Source organism: Neomonachus schauinslandi, chromosome 12 (genome assembly GCF_002201575.2).
Source record: "Neomonachus schauinslandi chromosome 12, ASM220157v2, whole genome shotgun sequence".
Lineage (NCBI taxonomy): Eukaryota > Metazoa > Chordata > Mammalia > Carnivora > Phocidae > Neomonachus > Neomonachus schauinslandi.
In genome coordinates, this window is record NC_058414.1 from 35,504,015 (window position 1) to 35,530,795 (window position 26,781).

The following is a 26,781-nucleotide window of genomic DNA, read 5'->3' on the forward strand; positions in this document are numbered from 1 at the left end:
CTGAGTGTGGCGGGAAGGGGGAGGGGGGTCTCAGACTCTAGCTGGAGCATCTCCCTGGCAGCCTGGATTCGATGCTCCACGAAGGGAGGCCCGGCTGGTACAGGGCCAGTGCAGGCTCCTCTAAGTGTGACATCCAGGCCAGGGGCCCCTCCTGCCTGAGTCTGAGGCATTCGCTGTAGCCATTCACGTCTTCATTCTACAACCTTTAAATAAATAGGTATTTGTTACACACCCTAAGTTACGCACCACCCACAGCTATGACAATCGTCCACTCTTAAACGGTCCTAAATTTCTTCCCAAAGGCCAATTCCTTCCAGGAGCATACAGCCTGATACAGAAGACCCTAAAAATAATTACAACCAAGAGAGAAAACGGTGTTATGAAAGACATGAGTAAGATGTCATTCTGAACCACTGAGGTTCGAGGAAGGTGGGACTGATTTCTGCAGGGAGTACCAGAAGGGGACATTTGAGTCAGGCTTTGGAAGAGAACTAATATATTAGCATTTCTCATGGCTGTACGATGCCAGTTTCGAATCAGTTAACTTGTAATTCCTTTAACATTCCACAGATTAAGTTGATTCCCAGGTCCTGTATGACATAACCCTCTAAAAAATGTGTATTTCCAGGAAGTGGAGCACAGTCTTTTTCTCTTCAAGAAATTCTAAAAATAAATACCACTTCAGTCTGAAAAACTGATTCTAAGTCTTTATATATCACCACATATACGGTAACTAATGCAGCACTATACTAAACGGACTTTTCCTTAAATAGAAAAACACAAAACAATGGGAAAAATTTTAAATGCAGTACCCTTTAGGAATCATAACCTTTATTACTGACATTAAATTCCAGCTATCGTTCTTGCAAATAATGTCAAATTTGTTCCAGTGTCTTTCCCAGTTGCTAGTATTTTTTACTTTATGTCACCATATGAAATACAGAGTATGCAGTACGAATTAGACACTGAAAAATCAGGTATTTATGACTGCCTTTCCCCTTTTCTCTGTGAAATAATTTGTCTACATTTTCCTGTCTGAACATATCAACTTTCAGCAAGAATGGAATGTTAATTGATGTTACGCACAAGCTGGGCTATCATTCCTCAAAATTTAATAAGCAAAAAAATAAAAATAAAAAAAATAAAGAAAAACCCAACTGGGTTTCCTGTTTTTATTTATGGTTTTTTGTGCCCATTTCGGGGGAATCAAAATAAAGAGTCTGTCTCAGTTATGCCTCATCCTTCCCTCAATTAAAGTACCCAAGGAGATCAGTTCCTTCCATTTGCTTCCCCAATGACCGCTGGAATCACAAAGCCTATTTAAACTTTTCCTCAGGGACGCCAAACAACATGCACAACGATATTCTAGGGAAGCCCACAGCCTACCTAACCCTTCCCACTGGGGAAACACACAGACTCAGCAGTTCGGCTGTGATTATATAAGAATACAAGGGCTCACTCGAACCAGCCCAAAGCTGAGGCATATCCTTGAAATACCATCTTGTGCTTTGTCTCCTCAAAACCATGATTTCTCTTTCAACAATGGTGACACACTCCAAGGAAACCTCTGTAAAAATTCTGACGCCCTAGGTAAAGCATAAAATGTTGGGAAAGTATGCGGTCTTATGTGTCCAGGTTGTAGTAACCATATTTTGGCGGTGGGGAAATGTAACACTTCTGTAAACTGAATGTTTTCCTAAGCCAAGATATCTCAGAGAATTTCCAACTCCCCTTCTGTCTATACCTCAGCTGAGGCATTATGCGAATTCGGGTACACAATTCTTTGGTGGGCAGAATATCAGCCTCCTAGTGGTCACTGCCATCCCCCAAGTCATTAGGATGACCAAAGATGCTGCCATACATTTCTCAGCAATGCCCTCCCCCCAGGGCAGTGCCGCCCCTGATGGAGAATCGCTTCAAGGCTAGAAATGGACTATGTGAAAAATGACATATTGACCCAAGAAGAGTCTTTTTTTTTAAGGCTTCATCTAATGCTTTGAGGACAATTTTTAGAGTCTTCATGGACCCAAGGGGATTCTTGGCATCAACCTCCTACCCCAAGTAAGTAGCACAGTAAAGGGACATTCCCTGGCTTTTTGTATCTCTGCATGAATTCACTGCATGTAAAACAGGTCTTTCAAAGATAAAAGTTCTTAGTGCCTACTTCACGGTTTTGTGTCTGAAGGAGACAAAAAAACCCTAGGATACCATAACTGTCATTCTTTGACAAAACAGGCCCTTGGGTTTACCCTTTGTATTTTGGCTTGGACGAAGGCATCACCCAGCAGCGGAGGTGGGGTTGGGGGGAGGCTGCTGCTTATTCGTGGGCCAACCTAGTTCACTGTAAATTCAATTTCTTCTTCATAGTCAGCACCATAGCTTCAGAAGAGTGCTTTCACACACCTGTGTAGGTACCTGGCTGTTTCTCAAACCAGGATGCTACAGACAGATCAGCGTTCCTGGGACTCTGCTTCCCTAAACCCTTGAGCTGTGTTTCCCCAGATTTTGTGTATGCAGCTCTGAAAACAGTGGTTATGGCAAAAAGCATTTGGAAACTTGTAACTGATTCCTTTCTAGTGGTGACAATGTAACGGATGGTTTCTGCAATGGGTCCTGTCTGTGACAAGCCCAGTCTGGATGCGTCTGTAGTGGTAAGCAAAATCCTTTCTTTCTAGCCCTGCTTTTTAAAAAGTGCAAAGACATTCTGTCCACCAACTGAGCACAGGCAGTAATAATCTTAGGGGCATGGTATGGGGGCAGTTCGTCATTTAAAAGAGGAAACATAAGCTTAATCAAAGAATAGCACTTTCTCACTCACCACTGAGGTAAGAGCCATCTGAAAACTGTAGATGCGGGCAAGGCCGAAGTCAGCCAGCTTTATTTGTCCACTGCTGGTCACCAGAATGTTCTGTGGTTTTAGATCACGATGCACTACTCGGTGAGAATGAAGAAAGTCTAGACCTCGGAGAAGCTGAAACATCATATCCTAAATAAAACCAAAAAAGAAAATCAATAAACTGTCCCAACAGAAATTTCAACAGGCTGAATCCTCAGTGCTGGAAAGCATTCGATGAATAAATGAATTCGTCTCCTTTCCTACCTCTCCAGTGTCCCATTCTCAAGGTCACTAACAAAAAATTTCACATTGACCTGTATTTTATTAATGAAAGTAAACTTTAAAAATAGTTTCAGATGGTATGGGAAATATTCTGGAAGATAAATACCAAACTGGTGTCTGTAGTGAACTGGGGAGAGGAAGTAAGTGGTAAGAGGGAGACATTTTTTATCTCATACACCTTTATATGGTTCAATATGTTCTTTCAACAATTAAAATCCAGTAAATGATAATAATATTAATGGTAATTCCTACTACTTTTATAGCACCGAACACTAAGCAGTCACTACATGTCAAGCACTGTTCTAAACACATTCTGTTTAGTAACTCAATATACAACCCAATACTGAGGTAAATAATAGCATTACCTCCATTTCATAGGCCTAGAAACTGATTCCCAGGTATAAATAATTAGCCCCAAGTAACAGCACTAGCCAAGAGATAAGTCTTGATTCCAACTATAGCCTAGAAAAAGTGGGTTCAAATCCTCAAAGCACTCCTTTATTAGATCAATGTTTGAATGAGTACGTGAAGCCAGGTAAGCCATTCAATCTTGCCAAGCCTCCATTCTCCCGTCTGTAAAATGGGGAAGCAACAAAACCTACTTCAGAGGATCACTGTTTGTAAAGCACTTAGCGTAGTAGTAAGCGTTCAATAAATGGCAGCTCTTATTGCTATCATTATCAACTGGCATGGAGACGGGGTGGGGGGGGGTGTTCAAAAAATAAACCAGTGTCACATCTTTTTCTAACTTTGGAACCGGTAAAATTAGAGAGAAGATTTAAACCTCAGAAACAGTGTCTGAAAGTAGGAATTTAAGATGCTGACCACTGGATCCTTCGAAATCTCGGGTTAACAAGATTGACCTTCCCTCCAAGATATTGTGCAAATGGTGTACACAAGGGAGGGTGGAATTATTTTGTTCATATAAGGATTAGAAAAATGGGAGGGCAGCATCATGGGCCTCAGAGCCGGCTGAGACTGTAAGGACACACTTGTTCACCAGCTGGACCACATTTGGTTATTGGTTCACGGTCCTGGTTTTTCGTTCAGAGCTGGGAGTTCTGTCTTTACATGCCAGCTTGTTGAAAACCAAAGCCTCAGTTTTCCATAAAATGAAGAGAAGATAGTGCTTATTTTTTATAGTATTATGGGATTACATGAAGTACCGTATGCAAAGTGGGTGGTGCAGTTCTGGCACGTGGTAAGCATTCAATGAATGACAATCATTCAAGTGTCCTGTTTCCCCAGGGGAGACAGTCAAAAACAACTGTAAGACAATGTGGCCAGTGCCATCAGGAACTTGCTGAATCCTTAGCATTGGAAACAAAGCACTGAGCAGAGGTATGCAATGTCACAGGTGTACTAGAATCCCTTTGAGATGCACCTCCATGGACATTCTGGCTCGGAGGGTTTACATTCTAGGTTTTCGAAGGCAAAACTCTTGGCAAAAACTGCACTGGTGAGGGTCAGTCTTTCAGGACCTGAGAACCATGGCAAGTCACACACCTCACAATACACATTTGTGAAAATGAAGCATGCAATGTTAACGAAAGCACTGGGGCAAATCAGTCATTACTGGAAACATATGCACGTGACTTGTAAGCCCTGGATTTTAAACAGCATGATTAACCCAAAGTAATGCCATGCCGGCCTATCATCTTTCCCTTCTTATATATGCTAAACACCACCCATTTAACACTGTACAAAGAATAAATCTGTTTGGTTCATTTTTCAGTGTTCAGATGCTTTAAGCAGACAATTAGCAGAATAAAAATGTTAAAATTTGAAGTAATTAATAATAAAGCCCATCTAAAGTTTATAAGAAGCCTGAACCAGAGGAAAAAAAGGAAGTGTGTATTGCTTTTATTTCGGTATTTATTTATATAGGACGTACTACGTCTTTCTTATTAAATTGGTACATGCTTAATGCAGAAACATAAAATTTTTAAAAAAATCCAGAGGAAGGTGGCGCCTGGGTGGCTCAGTCGGTTAAGTGTCTAACTCTTGATTTTGGCTCAGGCCATGATCTCCGGGTCATGAGATGGCAGTGCGCAGTATGCTGTCCCTCTCGCTCTCTCTGCTCACGTGTGAGCGTGCGTTCTCTCAAATAAATAAATAAATAAATAAAAATATTTTTCAAAAAATCCAGAGGAAGAACAGAAATCACTCAAAATCCTACCATTCAGAGAACAGAGAAAACTTCACTGTTAAATAATTTTTGTCTTTCTGGTCTTTCAAAAATTACAGATGTTGCTGTATTTGTAAGTGTAAGTATATCGTATTTACATATATAAATATTATATATAACGTATAGCACATATAAAGAATATGAATATACACTTGTATTTATAAATAAAAATGATTATTATTCTGTACACATCATTTTCTGGTTGTTTTAAAAACACTTAATGATTCATTATGAATATTTTTGCCACGTCAACAAAATTCTTCTACAATATATCTTTTTTTTTTTAATGCAACATGATTTTTAATAGTGGCATGGTTTTCCTCCCTGGGATATGCCATAATCATTATTATTTGGTTTTAGTTGCGTTATTTTGGAACTTATACTGAGAGTCTAGTTCCCCTTCATTTAAAGTCTGGGGTACATTAAAATGACTTGTCACCATTGTATCTATTACAACCAGCACAGTTTAAGTAGTGCCAAGCCATATAAGTGCACTAACACTGATTCTATGTAAATGATGCTTAGAGATGTATGGGAAGTTGATTTTACATAAGGATTACCATTCTTTAGATTTTATTAGGCTATTTAAAAAATTTTTTCGGTGAGCAAACAGGGTTTTCTTTTAAACCTACAATATCCAGCTACAGTTCCCCTACAATATCCAGGGGAACTATGTGAGCTTTAAATTAAATGATTTATAAATTTTTTGCCCAAGTCTCATTATCTTCAGTAATTCACCTGTGAGGTAGGTTGATGCATGTTATAGACTTACAATAAGCGTTACGTGGGAACCCTCCTCAATATTTAACTGTCATTCACTGGAACACCTAATCTCGAAGGGAGAATACACTCTGCTATGTCAGGGACTCCAATCAAAAAGAAGAATAAGACATGGTCCCAATTCCTGAGAATGATATGAATGAATAAAACTGTAACACTAAACAAGGCAGGAAAAACACCTTTCCTTCAGAATCACAAGAAGTGCTTGGATCAAAGACATTTCAAAGGATTCTTTACTTAAGTTTATTATCTGTTCGATCTCAGTTTATAGTATTGTGAGACATACTTTTAAATTAGCTCCTCAAGATTTTAATCTAAATTAATCTTATACAAGATACATATTTCACAGTAACCCTGGTGATACAAGGCAATGAAACTACGGATACTGCCAATTAAGGCTCTTTATGTTAAACAGAGATTTTTACATTACAGTGCACAATTCTGGTAGCAAAGGTTTAAACATCTAGTCATACTTAGGATACCTAACAGTCACTTGGGGTCCTCACTCTGTATCTTTCTGAAGCATGTTTCAACAGGACACCATCATGGAATGAAGTCTGGCTCCCAGTGATTTTGGGTGGGGTTTTGTCCTTGGTCACCCCCTTAGAAGATTCTGGACTTCAGTCTGAATACTAGAAATCTGTAAAGCTGTGTAATAATTTCTTATAGGTGTTCTAAAGGTTCAATCCTGTTATTTCTTCAAAAAACAAACAAACAAACAAACAAACTGAAAACTTACCTCAAACTTTTCTAATGGGAAAAACTTTTATCATTGGGTCTTTTTCTCCAACTACATAGTGTAATTAGTTCCAAAAGATACTAAAACACCCAATTTATACCATATAGTAAATCACACAAACAACAGCTTTCAATGGACAATTTTGGATTTTTGGCTTTATCTACGTTGACATAGTCATGTCCTCAAGGTTTTAGTGACAAAAATGTACATCAACAGCCTATCTATTTAAAAACTAAAAATAAGACATACACAACCTGTAGTCAATCATTTTTGTCCTCCTTATAATGTGTAAATTACAGTGTTTTCAAATTTGTTATTCAAGTTTCAAGTATCTTCATAATGATTTGTTGTTTCCTACAAAGGCCTCCTATCTAGCTTGTTTTCTATGGAGGGTATTACATGAGTCTGGAGTCTAAAATGGATCACATACAACAAAGGTATTTTACATTAAACTGACACCATGTTGGTTTAAGGTAGGGGTTATGATTAGGAATAGAAATAAAAGATCACGATCGCTTACACATAAAGGGTGATGGTAAAAGCCATAAAGAAAGGAGAGCCCTTTAATAATAATGACAATAATAATAATGACAATTCTAGGGCTAGTCCTAGAATCTTTTTTTGTTTTTGTGGATCATGACTATATGTTTTAAAATTCTTAATCGTGGTGAAATACAAATAACATAAAACTGACCATCTTAACCATTCTTGAGTGTAGAGTTCAGTACTGAGTTTATTCACACTGTGGTGCAACCAAGCTCCAGAATTTTTCCATCTTGCAAAACTTAAACTATACCCATTGAACAATTCCCCATTTCTCCCTCCTCTCCAGACCCTGGCAACCACTCTCCTAACTCTCTATTTCTATGAATCTGACTACTCCAGATACCTCAGTGTAACTGGAATCATACCGTATTTGTCTTTTTGTGACTTGCTTACTTCACTTAGCAAAATGTCCTCAAGATTCAATCACGTGGTAGCATATGTCAGAATGTCCTTCCTTTTTAAGGCCGAATGATATTCCATTGTATGTATATTCCACATTTTGCTTATACATTCATCTGTTGATGGACATATGGGTCGTTTCCACCTTTTGGCTACTGTGAATAATGCTGCTACGAACGTGGGCGTACAAATATCTCTTTGCAACCCTGCTTTCAATTATTTGGGATATACATACCCAGAAGTGGAATTGCCAGATTTAGTCCCAGGATCTTTTAAAATCACAGTTCACCTGTAAAGTATGGTATGATATTACTGCACAAAGCAATGGAGTAGTGAATAACGAAGCCACGTCTGGGTCAGCTGGCAGGTCCTTCAAACACTGGTGACTTCACTCACTCCTATTTCTGTGCACAGGGAGAATCTGCTGAATGTCTCCACATCAAGCTGACTATATGGTACACACCTTTATTCTACTTCAAAACTTGACAGAAGCTCCTTCATGCTTCCACTGATCAATTCCCAACAACAACAATGGGCTGCAAAGACTGCTTTATCAACAGGTTCCCCCCACTTCTCATTTTGGTCCTCAGGAGTCCCCAAAGAATGCCTAAAATCACATCTAAATCACAAAGGGCAAAACAAAATCTGACAAAGCAAGAGGGGGATTAAAGCCAGTTCCTTAAAACTTCAGATCACCTGGAAAGCTGTAATTCATGAATTCAAAGCAAACAATAAATGGGAGGACCTGGAGATGAGCTGCAAGAGTCACATGTGAGCTTTGTTCCAGTCAAGCTGTCTCCTATTCTCTGTCACTTCATCACACTGTGCCCCAGCCAGGGGTGGGGTGGGTGGGAATGGGATAACTGAGTAAGGGCAACACATCGCCTTGGGACTCTTCGGCAGAAACAAAGGCAAGGCCCCTAATTGCAAGTGCTGACTTTCTATTTTTACTGCTTCTAGGCAACTGGATAAAAGCATAATAAAAGTGGCTTTGTATGCCAATTTTATTAATAAAATATGTATTCTAAAGAGAGAATGAAAAGAATCCATATATTATTCATTCCTGGAAGTGATGATAATGCTGAAGTAAGTAAAGAATCAGTCTCAATTAACTAGAAATAAGAAAAGAACAACTAATTTTCACCGAGGCTGGAAATGTTGGTATTTGAAGGACAATGCAGTGACTCAATGGACAGTCTGAAAGAAGGAATCATTATGTCACCATGATGGCTATTATTAACCCACAGTGGAAAGTCATCGGGAATTGAAACTACAAATAGCAATGTTAATTATAACTTTTTTCAGAGCAGGATATAAAAATCAGCATTGCATAAATAAAAAAATACAAAGCACAAGTGCTTAGAGGTTATTGACTAATGATCCAAATGGTTTTTGTCCTATGCACATTGTTTTGTGATCTTTTTAAAACATTTAACAACACACTGTGGATATTTCCCCATTTCACTGCATATTCTTCATAATAATTTTTTTTAACAATATGCTTTTTAATGGCTGCATTTGGAAAAATACCTTCTTATCTTTTTCCCCATTCTCCTTCTCATTTCCCTCTTTTGAGAATTTTCCCCTCACTTAAGTACTTCCCTCCTCTCCAAATGAGGTAATGTATTACAAAAGTTGGTTTTCTGCTCCAGAGTGGAGCATATTATTATTTGCCTCCTGTAAGACATTGCTGGTTGCCAGCCATGAAGGATTGGTCCAAGGTAATCACATTCCCATTTGTTAGGAACTGATCCAGGGATGGACATGAGACCTAGTGTTAGCCAATGAGACATATGGGCAAATCTGCTCCAGAGTTTCGGGAAGTATTTTTCCCCTTTATAAGAGGACCACAGTAGAAAATTCTTGCTGTACTTCCTCCTCACTTCCCAGCCCCCACCCCCATCCGGGCATCTTACACTAGAAGTGCTACTGCTTGAGGATATGACCTTGCAGCTGTAGCAACCATCTTGAAACACAAAGGGAGACATCATCTGCAGAGTGTAATGAGGGAAAGAGTGGGTTTTCGAGGATATTGCTGCATAGCTGCATCAACTCGGGCTGCCCACCTCTAGCCCTGTAGTTACAGCAATAATGCCCTTATTTAAAGCTATTTTTTCATTGAGTGTTCTAAAATGTGCAGTTGAAAATTATTCTAACCAATTAAACTTAACTAAAATTATATTAACTAAAACCTGTTAAGGTCACTATCTTTCATTTACAGCTCTCTTTGCCTGACGCCCCCTCCCCCGTCACAGGGCGTGTACCAACATTCCTTTCTTGTTGCCAGTTATCACTTCCAGGTGGTTATCTTTTTCTCTTTGAAACTTACACCTCCTTCCATTTATTGTCACAACATCCTCTTCTTCATCGCTATCACTTGCTATCAATCCTCCATATTCCTCAGGGTCTCATCCCCTCTACCCTACATTCACCATTTTCCTGCATGACTTCAACATTATGCAGGATGCCCTAGCTAGCACCTTAACCTCAGAGACCTTTGACTTCTTTAACCCCATTCCATTATTTGCCATTTATTCCCATGGCTAAAAACAGGAATGTGTGATCACTCAACTCTGATATAAAATATTTTAATTAAAAAATGTTTAAATTACTTTAATTACATTTATTTGGATATCAATATATCACTTAAATTTACAGAAGCTTATTAGACAGCATAACTAAGTAAATTTGGAGAGCAATTTCTTCACACACCATTTGCTAGATCTGCCAATTCCCTCCTCTCTCTTGTTGGTCATTTTATCTTTTCTTCTATACAAAGCTTAACCCTCAATTAGCCCAACCACTCTTTCTTTCTTGGCTGTTATACCTATATTGCACAGAGCTGTTTGGGTTGAGCGGGGAATGATCATGTATGTGTCCATTATCAATATGAAGTCAGCCTCCAGTCCTGATTATCATAGTGCCAGGTAATCCTACTGGTCCCTAATAAGCCCTCTTGCTGTCCTTATAAGCTAGTCTGAATTTTTACCACTGTCTCCCTACATTACCGTCTTCCTTTCTTCTCTTAGCACTCTAGCCTACGCTCCACTACAGGGAGAAACGCAGACCATCAAGGGAATGCTATTACCTCCCTTGTGTCCACCTATAAATTTATAAGCACTGGCACCTAGCCCTCTCCTTTATCTTCTGATAGGAAAGATTTCCTTCCTCCTACATAGTATTCATCTTCCTCCTACACTCTGGGTCACATTCAATTCAGCTTATTCAAGTCGCCATTGCTCTAACTAGCCATTCCCTTACCCTCTCTGTTGTCCCTTGACCAATAAACAACCCAAGTGACCCCCTTCTTTTTTTTAAGATTTTATTTTTAAGGAATCTCTACACCCAACATGGGGCTTGAACTTACCACCTTGAGACCAAGAGTCATATGTTCCACCAACTGAGGCAGCCAGGCGTCCCTCCCCTTCTTTTCTCAGACAATGATCTTTACACAGCAATGCACATTTTCCTATTTCTCATCCACATCATGTCACTACAGTGAATGGAGCTGTGGCAGCTCGTGCAAGATCACTAATAACCACTCGTTTGCCACAACCAATGGGACATTCTACTCCTAACTTAACCCTGCCATGGCATTTCACACTGGATCCCTCCCTCCCCTTCACTGTTCTCCAAAAGAAAAAGATCTTCTATGTTTCTGATTAGAAATGTAACACATATTCACTGTTAATATAAAAAAAATCAAAACACAAGGAAAAACATAAATACCACCCACAATTCTCCCATCCAAAGATAACCACAATTAACATACTGGTGTATCCTTCCCTAATTTTTCTATACACGTATTCTCAAATAGAAAGTTATTTTCTGTTTTATGAATGGAATACTAGTGTATATGATTCTGTAATTTCCTTTTTCACATCATAATGTATACTGAACTCATTTGCATGTAAAGGAATACAGATCTACTGCCCAATTTTTAATGGTCATGTGCTATTCTACTTTTATTTGTATACTATCTTTAGCCAAACGTTTTTTTAAAGATTTGTTTATTTTTAGAGAGAGGGAGAGAGGGAGTGGGAGTTGGAGGGGGAGGGACGGGGGAGAGGGAGAGAGAGAGAATCTGGAACAGACTTCCTGCTGAGTGTGGAGCCCAGTGCCGGGCTCCATTTCACGACCCTGAGATCATGACCTGAGCTGAAATCAAGAGTTGGGTTTTTAACAGACTGAGCCACCCAGGTGCCCTTAGCCTGATCTTTTTAACATGCAGACCTGATCCCATCAGATCATTCTCACGCTTGAATGCCCTCAGACAAAGCCCATCTGGCTCTCTGGTCTTCGATCTTGGACTCCTGAGGACTTCCTCCAACTTTACTCACTCACTGCTCTATGGCCCCATCTTCTGAAAGAGGCCTCTGCTTTAATCACTCTTCCTTCAGATATCCTAGACTTCTAGGACACTGTATTAATAGGTGTCTGTAAATGTTCAATGACTTTTCACAGAGGAGTGAGACCCAAACTGCATTGGAAATGACTATGAAATCTATAAACACCATGAGCTTAAAAAGAACTCACTGACTCTCTTCCCAAGGAGGAATACTCTGGCAGGTGATAAAACTCTAGGGAAACAGAAAAAGTAGGTGTGGATTAGGGGATAGGGACCAAAGAGGCATAGCACAGAGATCAGTATTCCTACCTGTTAGCCATTAGAGCATCTTCATATGTGTGTTAAGACTTTTGGTTCATTATTTCAGAAATAGAATACCCCTAGGTCTATAATGAACACTGAAGCATGGAATAAAAACAGTGAAAGATGTTTTCTTTCTATCTTACCAACTCTATCCAAAATTCCTGCAACCTGATCATCAAGAGACATGGATTTTAGCACACAGTTCCACAGTTAGAGGTATGACTCTAAGTAAGTCACTTCTCTCTCTCATCCCTAAGAGAAGCATTCTATAGATCAAATTACTTTGCTTAAGACATCACTTGGGTGCAGAATCAGACCACTGGCTAAATCTTCTAATCCTTTAATTTCATATCACCACATCAATGTTTCTCGAAGTGTGGTCTCTTAATCCAGTGCTACCGACTAATTTCCATTTCCTCTTCGCCACTAGCCAACTGACTAACCAAGGCCCAACTCTTCTGAACCTCAGTTTTTTATTCATAAAAATCAGGATGGGGCATCTGGGTCGCTCAGTCGGTTAGGTGTCTGACTTTGGCTCAGGTCATGATCTCAGGGTCCTGGGATTGAGCCCTGCATGGGTCTCTGAGCTCAGCAGGGAGTCTGCTTCTTCCTCTTCTCCCTCTGCCTCTCCCCCTGCTTGTGCTTCTGCGCTCTCTCTCTCTCAAATAAATGAATAAAATCTTTTAAAAAATCAGGATAAATTCTGCCCTGCCTCCCTCACAGAGCTGCAGAGATATAATTATTATTATTGTATATTAAATATTTGATTTGTTTTTTAAATTGTCAAGTGCTATTGAGCTAGACAGTAAATTTCTTGAGAAATAGGAATGTGGGGCTTGTTTATACTCTCCATGGAATCCAACAAGGCACCTTACACAGGGAAATCTGTTGATTTTACTTGATTTGATGAATTACTTAACAGTGCATAGACAGGCATGAAGATGAAATATAATGACTTTTGCTCTTGGCTCTGTGTACAGGAGTTATATAAAACATCCTCACTAATTAAGCTGATTCCTGAGTCGTTAGTGAAAAGGCTACAATTTTCCATTGTGGTTTATCAGTTATTCACTAAGAATTTATTGAGTATTTGCCAAGTGGAAAGACAAAAGAAATTTCTCTTGCAAATGTATATAACCTAAGCAAGCCACCTACATGTGAGATGCAAATTTCCATTTTTGAGGGCAGTATGATTTAAAAGAAAGGCCACTGAATTTAGAGCTAAGAGCGTTGCATCTGAATTTCTACTTACTAGTTATATAATTTAAGGCAAGTCATTTGCAACAGTTGTGGGCCTCGGTTTTCACATCTATAAAAATGGAAATAACCCTGAAGAGACTTAATAAGATATTATATATTTATATATAATTACATATACTGTAATAATATATAATTACATATAATAAGTAGGACATGACATATTTAAATACTTTATATGGTGTAAAGTGAACACAACGCATTGCTGCCACTTATTCCAAAGAAACAGGAAGTCCCTACTACGTGTCAGGCATTGTGTAGGTGATGTTACACACACACACCTAAGACAGAGGCTCAGGGCACCCTTGTTTGGATGGGGAGAGAAGATGTAAATGTACACCTACACCCTTCAAGTCAGTATACGGCAAGGACGACAAACGGCGTAAGGTGTTACAGGCGCTGAGCTAAAGCACTGAGGAGGAGGCAGCATCCACACTGACCTTGGAGTACTACTAGGTGTTAGGGAAGCACGTGCCTGGAAGACCTAATTAGCAGAGGTTTTGGAGGACAACTGCCTAGGTGTTCGAGGCCCAGCAACAGCCCCTGGAGAGGGGTCGCTGCTGAATGGGACCGCCCCGCAAAGGGTTTTACTGCTGAGCCTGTGGGAGTTTATAGAGCCTTATGTTGTAGTCAGCAGGAAACTAGTGAACCTGTGTAAAAGAATGGTGTGTCGTTACTGATGGTTTAGCATACAGAATAGATGGGAGGTGCTATAAGGAGGCTATTATTCTACTCTAGACGTAAGACAGTAAGGTCTGCATTAGAACATCAGAAAGGGAAAACAAGGGGAAAGTCGATTCAAGAGACAAATGCAATATGCGAGTGTTTTCACAGGTCAACTTCAACAGGCCATCTTCTGAGGGCTCCACTACATCTCCAGGTTACACGCTGGGTGGCCTTGGGCCTGTTATTTAAGCTCGCCTCCCCTAGCATCAAGCCCTAGTTTCCTCATCCATAAAATGGGGATAACACTTTCTTGCAGGCTGGTTGTGAAGGCTCAAACTAGTGTGTGAACCTCCCAGCTTCGGGACTGGTGCCACTAAGTCCAGAAGAGGACCCATCATTAGCAATGGCATCTGGCTAAGTTCAGATCCATCTAGTTTTCTCCTGGTAGTACATGGACAGCCTCTCATCTTCCCAAACAGTCATTATTAAGATCAACAAGCACTACTGTGTGCATATTAAACGGTACAAATTTTAAAATATTTATTTTAACTAAATCAAGTGTTGTGTTGCCTGTTCTTTATTTTGAAAGTCTAAAGATCGCTAGCATCTTAGATCTAGAAGCATCCTCAGAAATTAACTGTTAATATTCATGGAATGCATTATAGGCCTCTTTTTGTAAATAACCCAACTTTCTAAGGTGGTTCTACGTTGCTTTTTACTTTGTACCTGAAGTGATTTTTCTACAAGGCCTCCAACTGGGGACGTTCCCTCAAACTCTCTGATGGCTGTTTTCATGTGATCATAATCATTTACTCTAAGAATGCAATAGAATTTTTTACTTAACATATATATTCAGAAGCTACTACTGAGTAGGGAAAAACATTACTAATGAACTTTATTACATAATTAACTTTGGTTGCTTTCCCAGCTTAACAAATAAGAATTAGAATTTGTGATGTTATTTCCTTATGTTATCCATTAATGCTGAACTATGTGCATTCCAATACAGAGAGGGGGAGAGGAGCAAATGAGAACTCTGAAAAGAACACTTAGCTTCATTTGGTCAAAAAATGGTCTTTACAAGCGTTTTTATTATAGGTCATAAAACACTGCTTACCACAATGTACCTCTTTCCTTGAAAAAGAAAAGAAATCCTTGCAGTGGCGAGAAGCTGAAAACAACACACTGTGTATTCATGCTTCCTTCCCATAAACACATCTGTGCATATTATCTGTTTTGGGTAAAGTTGCATGCACAGCTGTTTATGGGGGCTCAACATTTTTTATTCCATGTTGTTGCAAGGACTGAATTTTTAAGCTGAGCCTGTAAGGAGAGAGCAAATGCATCTCCAGGGGGAGGAGAACCATATGCTCCTCACTAATAACTCCTTCGATACAGGAAGAAGAGGCTCTGGGTGGTCGTATCTTGTCAGGAAAAGCATGGAGGTCAAGAGAAAAGGGATCTTTAAGCTAAATGGAATTGAAGAGCTATGCACCAAGGCAAAAATGAAAATGAGGTTAAGAATCTAATTGTCTTACAAAGAATTCAGCAAGTTAACCATTAAAATAGGCAGTGCAATAGGAATTGTCCAGGAAAGATGGGCTGGAGAACTTAGTATTTTAAGAGATCTAGGTATAGGTACATATATACACTAGTGTGGCTCTGGGTTAAGGATGTCCCTCCCCAAAACTTCCGGGACTGATCGTTGTCTCAAACCTGCCCCTCTTTTGCCTCCCAATCTTTTCCTGGCGCACCCGAAACTCCCAGTCAGTATTTCTGATCATTCTCTTTCTAGGCACCACAAAATCCTCTCTCGCACTTCTCCTCACGCTGATTCTCCAAGGCCTCATTCTAGTAACTACCTGCCCAGCCCTACTCCTACAATTAAAGCTGCTGATAGAAAATCACCACATCATGGTCTCCACTTTCATCTGGACTTTTCAGTATTAACTTCTCTGGGTCTCTGGTAAGCTCCCTGTTCTTTTGCCTACAGTGGTTACATTCACCATTTGTTTGTGTTCCCAATTATGTATCTCAAAAGTATCTTAAATTCTAAATTCTGCCTTAACCTCCTCACCGTATTTATTCATGGCTCCAACATTTGGTCATATTCTGATGTATCCCAAGTCATAATGGCAGCTGGGACCACTCTCTTGAGTTTCAGACATGCAGACTTCAAAGCTTCCTATTCACATTTTCTGGAATATTCCACAGCAACTGCAATCTCGGTATGTCCCCAAATAATAATAGTTTTTCCATCCCCATCAAACTCTGTTCTTCAGCCTATATATTTCTTACCTTATAAATGGTATCACCACCTACCTAAATGATCAAGTCAAAATCTGACAGACATTTTAGATTCCTTCTCTTCTTCCGACCACATAGGTAATCAGTCACCAAATCCTGGTAATTATAGTTCCTAAATTACGTATGAAATCAGCCCTTTTCTCCCATTTCCAAGGTCCTTGTCAAGTTGCCAGTATCTCTTGCCTGGATGATTGTAATAGTGTTCCAACACAAATAAGCTATCTATCTCTGGACTGAAGCATCTTTAATCTTTTCTCCACAGTGTCGACTCAAAATATACCTAAAATATAAATCTGAATCATACAGAAGTCCTCTACTGTTCACTATAAGACAAAGGCAGAGCTTAGCTTGCTACCTAAAGCATTTTAATGTCGGATCCCTAACCACCTCTGGTTTTATTTCTGGCTGTTTCTATGGTCCAAAGGTGACGAACTCTATTATATCTTTTTTTTTTAAGATTTTATTTATTTGAGAGAGAGACAGAGAGCTTGAGAGAGAGAGCAGGATGAGCAGGGGGGGGAGGGGCAGAGGGAGAAGCAGACTTCCCACTGAGCTGGGAGCCTGACATGGGGCTCGATCCCAGGACCCCAGGATCATGACCTGAGGCAAAGGCAGACGCTTAACCGACTGAGCCACCCAGGCTCCCCAATATCTTGACCCTTTTCTTTTCTTTTTTAAAGATTTTATTTATTTGACAGAGAGAGAGACAGTGAGAGAGGGAACACAAGCAGGGGGAGTGGGAGACGGAGAAGCAGGCTACCTGCTGAGCAGGGAGCCCGATGCAGGGCTCGATCCCACGACCTGAGCCGAAGGCAGACACTTAACAACTGAGCCACCCAGGCGCCCCTATCTTGCCCGCCTTCAATGCTGTCTCCTCTGCCTGTGATGTTCCCTCCATTGCCCTTTCCCTGCAACACACCCACATCTTGTCTGTCTGGCTCTTTCCAATTTATTTTTCAAGACATACTTTCAGTAGATCTTGGCCAAGTCCTGGGTAACTTTCCTCACACCCCCCAGGCTAAGGTAGGTGCCACCTTCTGTAATCCCACAGCCCTCTACGTATGGTTCTATTACAGAACTTATCCTACTTTACTGTACCATGGTGTCTTCCTTACTAAGTTAGAGGCCCTTAACGCTAAGGGAGAAACTGGAAATGGGGGTGGATGAGAAAAATAAGCATCCCAGGCACTCCGCAGACGTTATTTCGTTTAATCCTCCCAACAAGCCCTTGAGTAAATCCACAGTCATTCATTCTAAATTAGTGTCACATGGTACCTTTCATGGCAGGCGCTGTGCCCCACTGAAGAACAACAGGGCCTGGTCTCCTGGGGCGGACAGTGGAGGAGGGGAGGCCAGTTCTGAGAGGTCAAGCAAGGTGCTCACACTGAAACATGAGCTTCGCCTGGGCTCCTCCTGACCTGGTGTGTCAGGTGCACCTGGCCCTCAGCGGCCCACGCCGTGGGCCTCACTGAGTAAGTATACAGGAATTGAACAAACAATGTTTTTAAAATATGCTCTGACCTAGTAATTCCACTTCTACGTATTCACCTTACAGAAGCAACAGCACAAGTCTATCATAAGTCAATCCCCAGTCAATGGTAGGTTGTTCGAAATAGTAAAAAAAAGGAAATACCTAAGATGTCTACCAATAGGAGGAGAGATAAATACAGTGTAATATGAAGCAGCCATTCGGAAGAACCTGGCTATTTCTGTAAGCTGGATAAACCAACCGCAAAAGGCATAAATAAGCCTTAGGGTAATACATACAGCTTGATTTGAGTTTGATAAAAGGCAAGTGTACGTGTTAATGTATGTGTTGCTGTGTCTGCATCTGGGTGGCCAGAGAAAACACACAACACTCGGTTAAATTTGAATTTCAGATAAACAACAAATACTCTTTTAGTTTAACTATGTCCCATGCGATATGTGAGATATATTTATATGGAGAAGTAGTTGTTGTCTATCTGAAATTCAAATTTAACTGAGTATCTTTATCTGCTAAATCTGGCAACCTTATTTGAACACATATAAAAATTTTTGGAAGGAGATATAGCTACAGTTAAAAGTTGTTACCACCGGAGGTGGAGGCAGGAAGGAGGAACAAAAGGAAGAAACTTCTGCTTTTTTCTGTCAAGTGTTTAAATTGGTAGGATTGTGGGTGATTTTTACTTTTTTTTTGAGAGAGAGAGAGAGAGAGAGAGAGAGAGAACATGCACGTGAGCCATGGGGGAAGGGTAGAAGGAGAGAGAATCTTAAGCAGGCTCCATGCCCAGTGCAGAACCCCATGCAGGGCTCAATCTCCAGACCCTGAGATTATGACCCCAGCCAAAATCAAGAGTCCACACTTAACCCACTGAGCCACTCAGGCGCCCCCAAACCTTTTTTTTTAAAGTAGGCTTCACGTCCAGCATGGAGCCCAATGCGGGGCTTGAACTCACGACCCTAAGATCAAGACCTGAGCTGAGGTCGAGTCGGGACACTCAACTTACTAAGCCACCTGCCACCCCTGATTTTTACTTTTCGGTGTTCTTCTGTGGTTGCCAGTTAAAATTATATATACATATATATTTATAAAAATATATTTTTATAAAATTTATATAATGTAATGATAAATAATTTTAATATTTAATACAATTTAATATAATTATATATAGAAATGTCCCTTTTGCCAACCACATGTTTAAGTTAATAGGGAGCAATCTTTGGGAAATATAAAAAATAGGGGCACCAGGCAACTTTCAGCACAGGTTTTAGGGTCATTTAAATGAATCTGTCAGACATGACACCTGTTGGTTTGCCAAGAGGTTTCCTTAATAGCTTATACTTGAATGTGATTTACTTTTATTTTATACTATTATACATCTAAGAGGAATATGGTATTTATACCCCCCAACACACACACACACACACACACACACACACAATGTATTTATAAAGTAGAACAGTGGGCAAAAGAGTTGTTTCTCATACTTAAAGTTCATAAAACTCTTCTCATCTAGCATTGTATTTTCAGCATATTGGGGGTATATAAAATGCACATTGCAAATAAAGTTTCTAACATTTAAAAGCCTAGTTATGAGGCTTCACGATCTGCCACATATGTTTAGTTTGTAGTTAAAAATATTTTACTAGATACTTAAAATGGTCAAAATAGGCTAAAAAGGCATTAGGGAAATGTCCTGCCTCTCTGTATTTTAAAGTGCTTGGATAAGAGAGATGCAAGTGATGTTCAAATCATGTTTGACGTTCTGAGTGGAGAGAAGGATCCCATTCAAGTTCCTACACACTGGGTAAAGATTTTAGCACTGCACATTATCTGACAAAGGACTTACACCCTCAACATATAAAGAACTCCTACAAATCAATCAGAAAAAGACATATAACACAATCTTTAAAAATGGTGGAAGATGTGAATAGGCATTTCACAAAAGAGGAAATCCAAATGTCCAGGAGCTTACGAAAAGGTGCTTACCCTTTTTTTTTTTTAAAGATTTTATTTATTTATTTGAGAGAGAGAATGAGATAGAGAGGGAGCATGAGAGGGGGGAAGGTCAGAGGGAGAAGCAGAACCCCTGCTGAGCAAGGAGCCCGATGCGGGACTCGATCCTGGGACTCCAGGATCATGACCTGAGCCGAAGGCAGTCGCTCAACTGACTGAGCCACCCAGGCACCCCACACCATGGACTTTTTTTTTTTTTTAAAGATTTTATTTATTTATTTGAGAGAGAGAGAATGAGAGAGAGAGCACATGAGAGGGGGGAAGGTCAGAGGGAGAAGCAGACTCCCTGCTGAGCAGGGAGCCCAACGTGGGACTCGATCCCAGGACTCCAGGATCATGACCTGAGCCAAAGGCAGTGGCTTAACCGACTGAGCCACCCAGGCGCCCCTCAAAAGAGCCAGTCTTTTTTTTTTTTTTTTAAGATTTTATTTATTTGACACAGAGAGAACAAGCACAAGCAGGGGGAACAGCAGGCAGAGGGAGAGAGAGAAGCAGACTCCCTGCCAAGCAGGGAGCCCGATGCGGGACTCGATCCCGGGACTCCAGGATCGTGACCTGAGCCGAAGGCAGTCGCTCAACCGACTGAGCCACCCAGGTGCCCCACACCATGGACTTTTTTTTTTTTTTTAAAGATTTTATTTATTTATATGAGAGAGAGAATGAGATAGAGAGGGAGCATGAGAGGGGGGAAGGTCAGAGGAGAAGCAGACTCCCTGCCGAGCAGGGAGCCCGATGCGGGACTCGATCCCGGGACTCCCGGATCATGACCTGAGCCGAAGGCAGTCGCTCAACCGACTGAGCCACCCAGGCGCCCAAAGTGCTTACCCTTATTAGTCACCATGGAATTGAAAATTCAAAGCATAACTAGACACCATTACAATGGCTTAAGGTGACAATACAAGTGTTGAAAAAGATATGGAGCGACTGACCCTCTCACGGCACTGATGGAAAACTACAAACTAGTTTAAACCACTCAGGAAACTGTTTAGCACAACTACTGGTACACGGAGAACAAAAACTTCTCTCACAGATACGATGTTGAGTAAGCAAAGCTATACACAAGAAAGTGCAAACTTTTATATGAAACAACCCGTGTAGTCATTACTTCTGGGGAGAGGGTTATGGTCTGGGAAGGAGCATGAAGAAGCCTTCGGAAAAGTCCTCTTTCTTGATCTGGGTGGCAATTACATTAGTAAAAAAAAGCCATCAAGTTGCATGCACGCTTGAGATAAGTGCACTTGTTTATGTTTCTTATACTTCAATTAGAAAAAAAAAAAATCCCTGTCTTTCCAATATCCATCCAAATCTGGGAAACTATCCAGTTCAGTCATGCTCTTCAGGACCTGTCTGCCAGGCTCAGCATTAGAGGCTTCATGGACTATGCTCTCGGTTCTCCTTTGGGATCTGTTCATTCTTACTTCTTAGCAGTATAATCATTTCGCCGAATTTCCACTTGTATCAGTGTCTTCACTGGTCAATGGGAGGATGACACAGGGTGACACAACTTGTTACAATAATCAGGTAATATGCATGTATGTAAGTGCTCTGAAAAGTACCATGTGTTATATGGATGTAATGTTACCATTGTTTATCCCGCATCTGGGAGACTCAAGGTTTCTCCAAATAATGTTAAAGACAACAATGTTTTGTTTTGTTTTTTAAAGACACAAGATTTTTTATCACTGCCATCTCCCCGTGACAATTCTCAAATTCTTGAAATACAAAACATCAGACATTAATTATGAGTAAGATTAAAAAGTGTCCAATCCTAGTCCCTTCACAGTTCACTGCAGTGCCTCAGGGGACGGGCTTATGAGGGTCTGACTGTACCTTTCCCGCTAGGTGACGCTAGGCATGTTTGTGTATTTCACAGAATCTAAAACACCATCTATTTTAAGGTCTACTATTATTTCAATGGACCACTAAAGAAGGAAGACAACAGCCAACTAAACTATGACACAACTCTTTTTCATCACATAGAAGTTTTAGTTATACTTAGTGAAAGGGCTCCTTAGACTTCTTCAGGTTTGGATTTTTACTATATATCGTTCTTGAACATACATCACAATTAAAATTTGAGTGAAATAATCTGATGAAGGTATTCCAAAAATGTCTTCTCCCTCACAGTTCTGTTCTTTCACATCACTTTTCCATTCAGGAGTTTTCGATGTCTGTGTTTTCCCACACAGTTCTGTCCTCTGTGCGATCAAGAGCGCCACCGTATCGGCAGGATTTTCATCCAAGTCACTAATTCTTCAAGTTCTCTAGCATGTGTACAGTCAGTAACTACTCAGTCGTGACTGGAGCCCACTGGCAGTGACTGTACAATGCACTCCAAATGGGCATCTTAGAATTGATGAAATACGATACTTAATCTCTTTGAACCTCGGTTTCCTCTTAATAAAACAACAGTTATCCTGACAGCATTGTTATTTATTTTTTTTTAAGATTTTATTTATTTATTTGTCAGAGAGAGAGAGAGAGCACGCACAAAGCAGGGGGGAGCGGCAGGCAGAGGGAGAAGCAGGCTCCCCGATGAGCAGGGAGCCCGATGTGGGGCTCGATCCCAGGACCCTGGGATCATGACCTGAGCCAAAGGCAGACGCTTAACCGACTGAGCCACTCAGGTGTCCCCTCACAGAACTGTTATAAAGATTAAATCAGATAATATTGTGGTGGCATTTTCTGGTGTGAAAATAATTTTCCATGAGAAAATTTAAGATGCAGCTCCATTGTTTCCAGGAATCCATGCTGCTGATAAATGCTGCTGATAAATGTTGTTTTTCACACTTTGGGTCAAAATATGCTCCATATACTTTATCCATCCAGACATCACAAAACATCACAATAAACATTCACAAAATACACAGCATAAGAATATGGTGGGCATTCTGAAAAATGTGGAGGATACTAAATTAGTCTTTGTCAATAAAAATCTTGTATCACTATAATATTCTTTAATGTACCAGTTTGGCAATCTTATCTGAAACGAAAATGAGACTAGACCTGAGGATAATTTCTGAATGAAACTAAGCTAACTCCTAGTGATTATCATGTTTTCCTTACATACAATTAAGTCTGATTTTTTTTTATCACATAAAGACTATGAGAAAATATCTGTGTTATGAAAAGAGACAAAACTTAAAAGAGTAGAAATTCTACTTGACGACCTACTAGGATTGTCAGATAAAATATATGATGTTCAGATGAATTTGAATTTCAGATGTACAACGAATAATCTTTTAGTGTAAGCCTGTCCCAAATAGGGCATGGAACATACTTATACTAAACATTTTTTAAAAAGATTTTATTTATTTATTTGTCAGAGAGGGAGAGCACAAGCAGGGGGAGTGGCAGGCAGAGGGAGAAACAGGCTCCCGGCTGAGCAGGGAGCCCTATGCGGGGCTCAATCCCAGGACCCTACGATCATAACCTGAGCTGAAGGCAGACGCTTAACTGACTGAGCCACCCAGGCGTCCCTATACCAAACATTTGTGTTGTTGTTTATCTGATACTGGAATTTAACCAGATATCTTTTTTTTAAATTTGCTGAATCTGGCAAACGTACCACCTATTCTAACCTTAGTGTCTTCCAAAGAGATAGCCACTATCATCGGTTTGTTGCACACTCTTCCAGACTTGGTTTTATAATTATGAGATACATACGTATTTCAGAAAAATGGAACCAAGCTGTCCTCACAGTTCTAAAACTGGCTCTTTTCTCCTTTACCTCATTCAGCACTATGCTTTAAAGGTAATTCCTTCCAGATTAACATCATTCTTTTTAATTGTCACACAGAATTTCATACGGTATCAGTCTATTCGGCCATCACCTTACTGATGAGCCTTTAGGTTATTTCCATGTTTTTCCATTATAATTAATGTTACAGCAACTTTCTTAACTCATACCTCCTTTTGCACAAGTGTCAGGGTATCTCTGAGAGATGAAACTGCTTGGTCACTGAATATATTCATTTTTAGTTTTAATAGATACTGTCAGATTGCCTCCAAAATTCTGTATCCATTTATATTCCCACCCACAGTAGACCACTGCTACCCTTCTAGTAGAGACCCTGATCCTTTCCTTCCCAAACTACTGGAGCAACTTCTTTGATTGAACTCCTGTTGTAATTGCTCCTAAATGAGGACATCACCACCAAATCAATCTGTTTAAAACACGACAACGATAGAATCAGCCACCCACCCCAAACCTGCCATTATTCCCCAGTGCCTACATGATCAAGTCCGTCTCTCTCTTACTTAACTGACTTCTTGTCCTTATCTCTCGGATGTGCCCAGCCTCATGCTGTCTTTCCTCAAGTGGAAGTGGGACACTCCTGAGTCAGATGTCCAAGTCCTGGCTTCTGATTTGTGTCACTTGTGCCTTAGAGCGACATCACCAACGTACTACACCACTGCTAGGTTCTTCATGAAGCCAGCCTTTATTTATCCCTCCTCGGAGTTCCTGCAGCACTTATCATTTGTAACACTCATGTGGCATTTGTCATACACTGCTGCCTTATGTGGTAGCTATTTCTCTCTATAGTTTACTTCCCTTTTTAGATTTTAAACCATGCATAAATTGTGTTCATATGGTATATTCGCATTATTTAGCACAGTGGCTTGATGTTCTGCTGTACAAGAGCTTAGAGAATAAACTAGATACAAACCTGGAACGTATCTCCTGGCTAGACAGGCTTCCTTGTTCCCGTTTAAACCATCCAATAAAAGGTGCATTTGAGGTACATCAAATATTAGAATATTTTATTTTTTTAAAGGTTTTATTTATTTATTTGAGAGAGAGAGTGAGTGAGCAGGGGGAGGAGCAGAAGGGGTGGGAACGGCAATCGGAAGCAGACTCCACACTGAGCACGGAGCACAAAGCCCGATGTGGGGCTCGATCACACGACCGGGAGATCATGACTTGAGCCAAAACCAAGAGTTGGATGCCCAACCGACTGAGCCACCCAGGTACCCACATTTCAATTTGGTCAGCTGCCATCAGGAAAACATAATTAAAAATTGAGGGAAAATGCACAGATGTTAAATATACTATTCTCAGGCCTTTACTTTTTAGGTGTGCCAGAACACAAGGGAAAACTCTTAAAACCAACTCCCTAGAATCATGATGGCACATTGTGTGCTCTATACTTAGAAATTTCAGAGATTAAAGTTTATAGGATTTAATATTCCAGAGAATCTGAAGATTTTTTTTTTAATAGTAATTCAGGAGGTAACTGTTATAGTAGCAGCAAGAAATAGATGGAAGGACATGCAAAAAGGCATTTCATAGTCAATGAAGGCCCAAACCAGAAGGAGGAAAGACCATTAGGGACACCAAATAGATCAAGTGATCTTTGTGGGCCATCAAGGCCTCCATTCATCATCTACTTGGTATTTTAGATAAGCCACTGTCATCACTAGTCAGATCTTGGCATAGTGCTATGATCTGTCTGGGCCTCTATGTTTGAAAAGTACATGCAGATAACTACAAAGTACCTAGGTGAGCAATCACCATCCTTTCTATGAGTAAGAGGTTGCACCCTTTAAAAGTATTTTATACATTTGTAACTAATTTGATTTGCACATTTTAATCCTTGTTTATAGATATGAAAACCGAGGCTTGGAGAAGTTAAGTGACTTGCTCAGGTCACATGGCCAGAAACCATCTTGTTGCCATGGGACTCTCTTTCTCCATATCCAATAAATAAAATGAAATAAGTGGTGTCTCCTGGGCCTTAAGACCTTCAAGTATTGCAGTACTTCCCCAAATCTAGTTGAGGCATTGCTTCCTGAGACTCCATAGAAGGCAAAAATATATAACTACTTCTACTCCCCTCCCCTACACTTCCCCATCCACACCTGTAGAATTAATGAATGTTAATGCAAAGTTTGCAAGGTGATTTTTGCAACTTAAAGTCAATGGATTCTAACAAGCTACCTGCAGCTTTGAAAAACAGCACAGTGTTTTTCAAAGAATGGAAGTGATACAAATTCCATAATGTATGCAGTGAAGCCTTTAGAAAGAGCTGTAATAAACATGTCTTTAACAAAGGTTAAAAAGAAAAAAGGTCAACTGAGAAATAAGATATATGTCAGCGTCCAAAGATGAAACCAGAAATTCTTCTTGGTAGGCGTGCTAAATTTTCATTCCTTTAACCACATGTGCATTTTTTTAAAAGATTATATTTAGTTATTAGAGAGAGAGAGGAACAGAGGGAGAGGGACAAGCAGACTGCACTGAGCCTGACATGGGGCTCGATCTCACAACCCTGAGATCATGACCTGAGCTGAAACCAAGAGTCGGACGCTTAACTGACTCAGCCACTCAGGCGCCCCGATGTGTGCATTTTCAAACATTTTAGCTTCTACTGCACTTCCTTTCCCGCTTTTATGTATGCCATTGGGAATGTCTGATGCTTGGCAACACTTGTCCTGGGCACCCTGTGAGTTTTTGAAGGCATTCTGCTTTACTTAATTCAGACATCTCTAGTCCTTTGATGGCACAGTGCTTCGCATATAGAAGATGCACAATAAATGTTCACTGAATTGAATAAAAGCCATGTGTTAATTTGACATATATCCTTATTTGGCAAATATGCCAGCAGCTGTGCTAGAAGCTACCAGAAAA

At 40.2% G+C, this 26,781-nt stretch overlaps 1 protein-coding gene across 1 annotated transcript in view; it reads right to left on the reverse strand.

The window, feature by feature from the left end:
* Positions 1–26,781, reverse strand: part of CDK6 (cyclin dependent kinase 6) — a 231,218-nt gene that overhangs the window by 115,602 nt on the left and 88,835 nt on the right. The window contains exon 3 of the mRNA XM_021689616.1: positions 2,819–2,986. Within this exon, the coding sequence (XP_021545291.1) occupies positions 2,819–2,986 (168 nt within the window). The remainder of the gene's footprint in view (positions 1–2,818; positions 2,987–26,781) is intronic.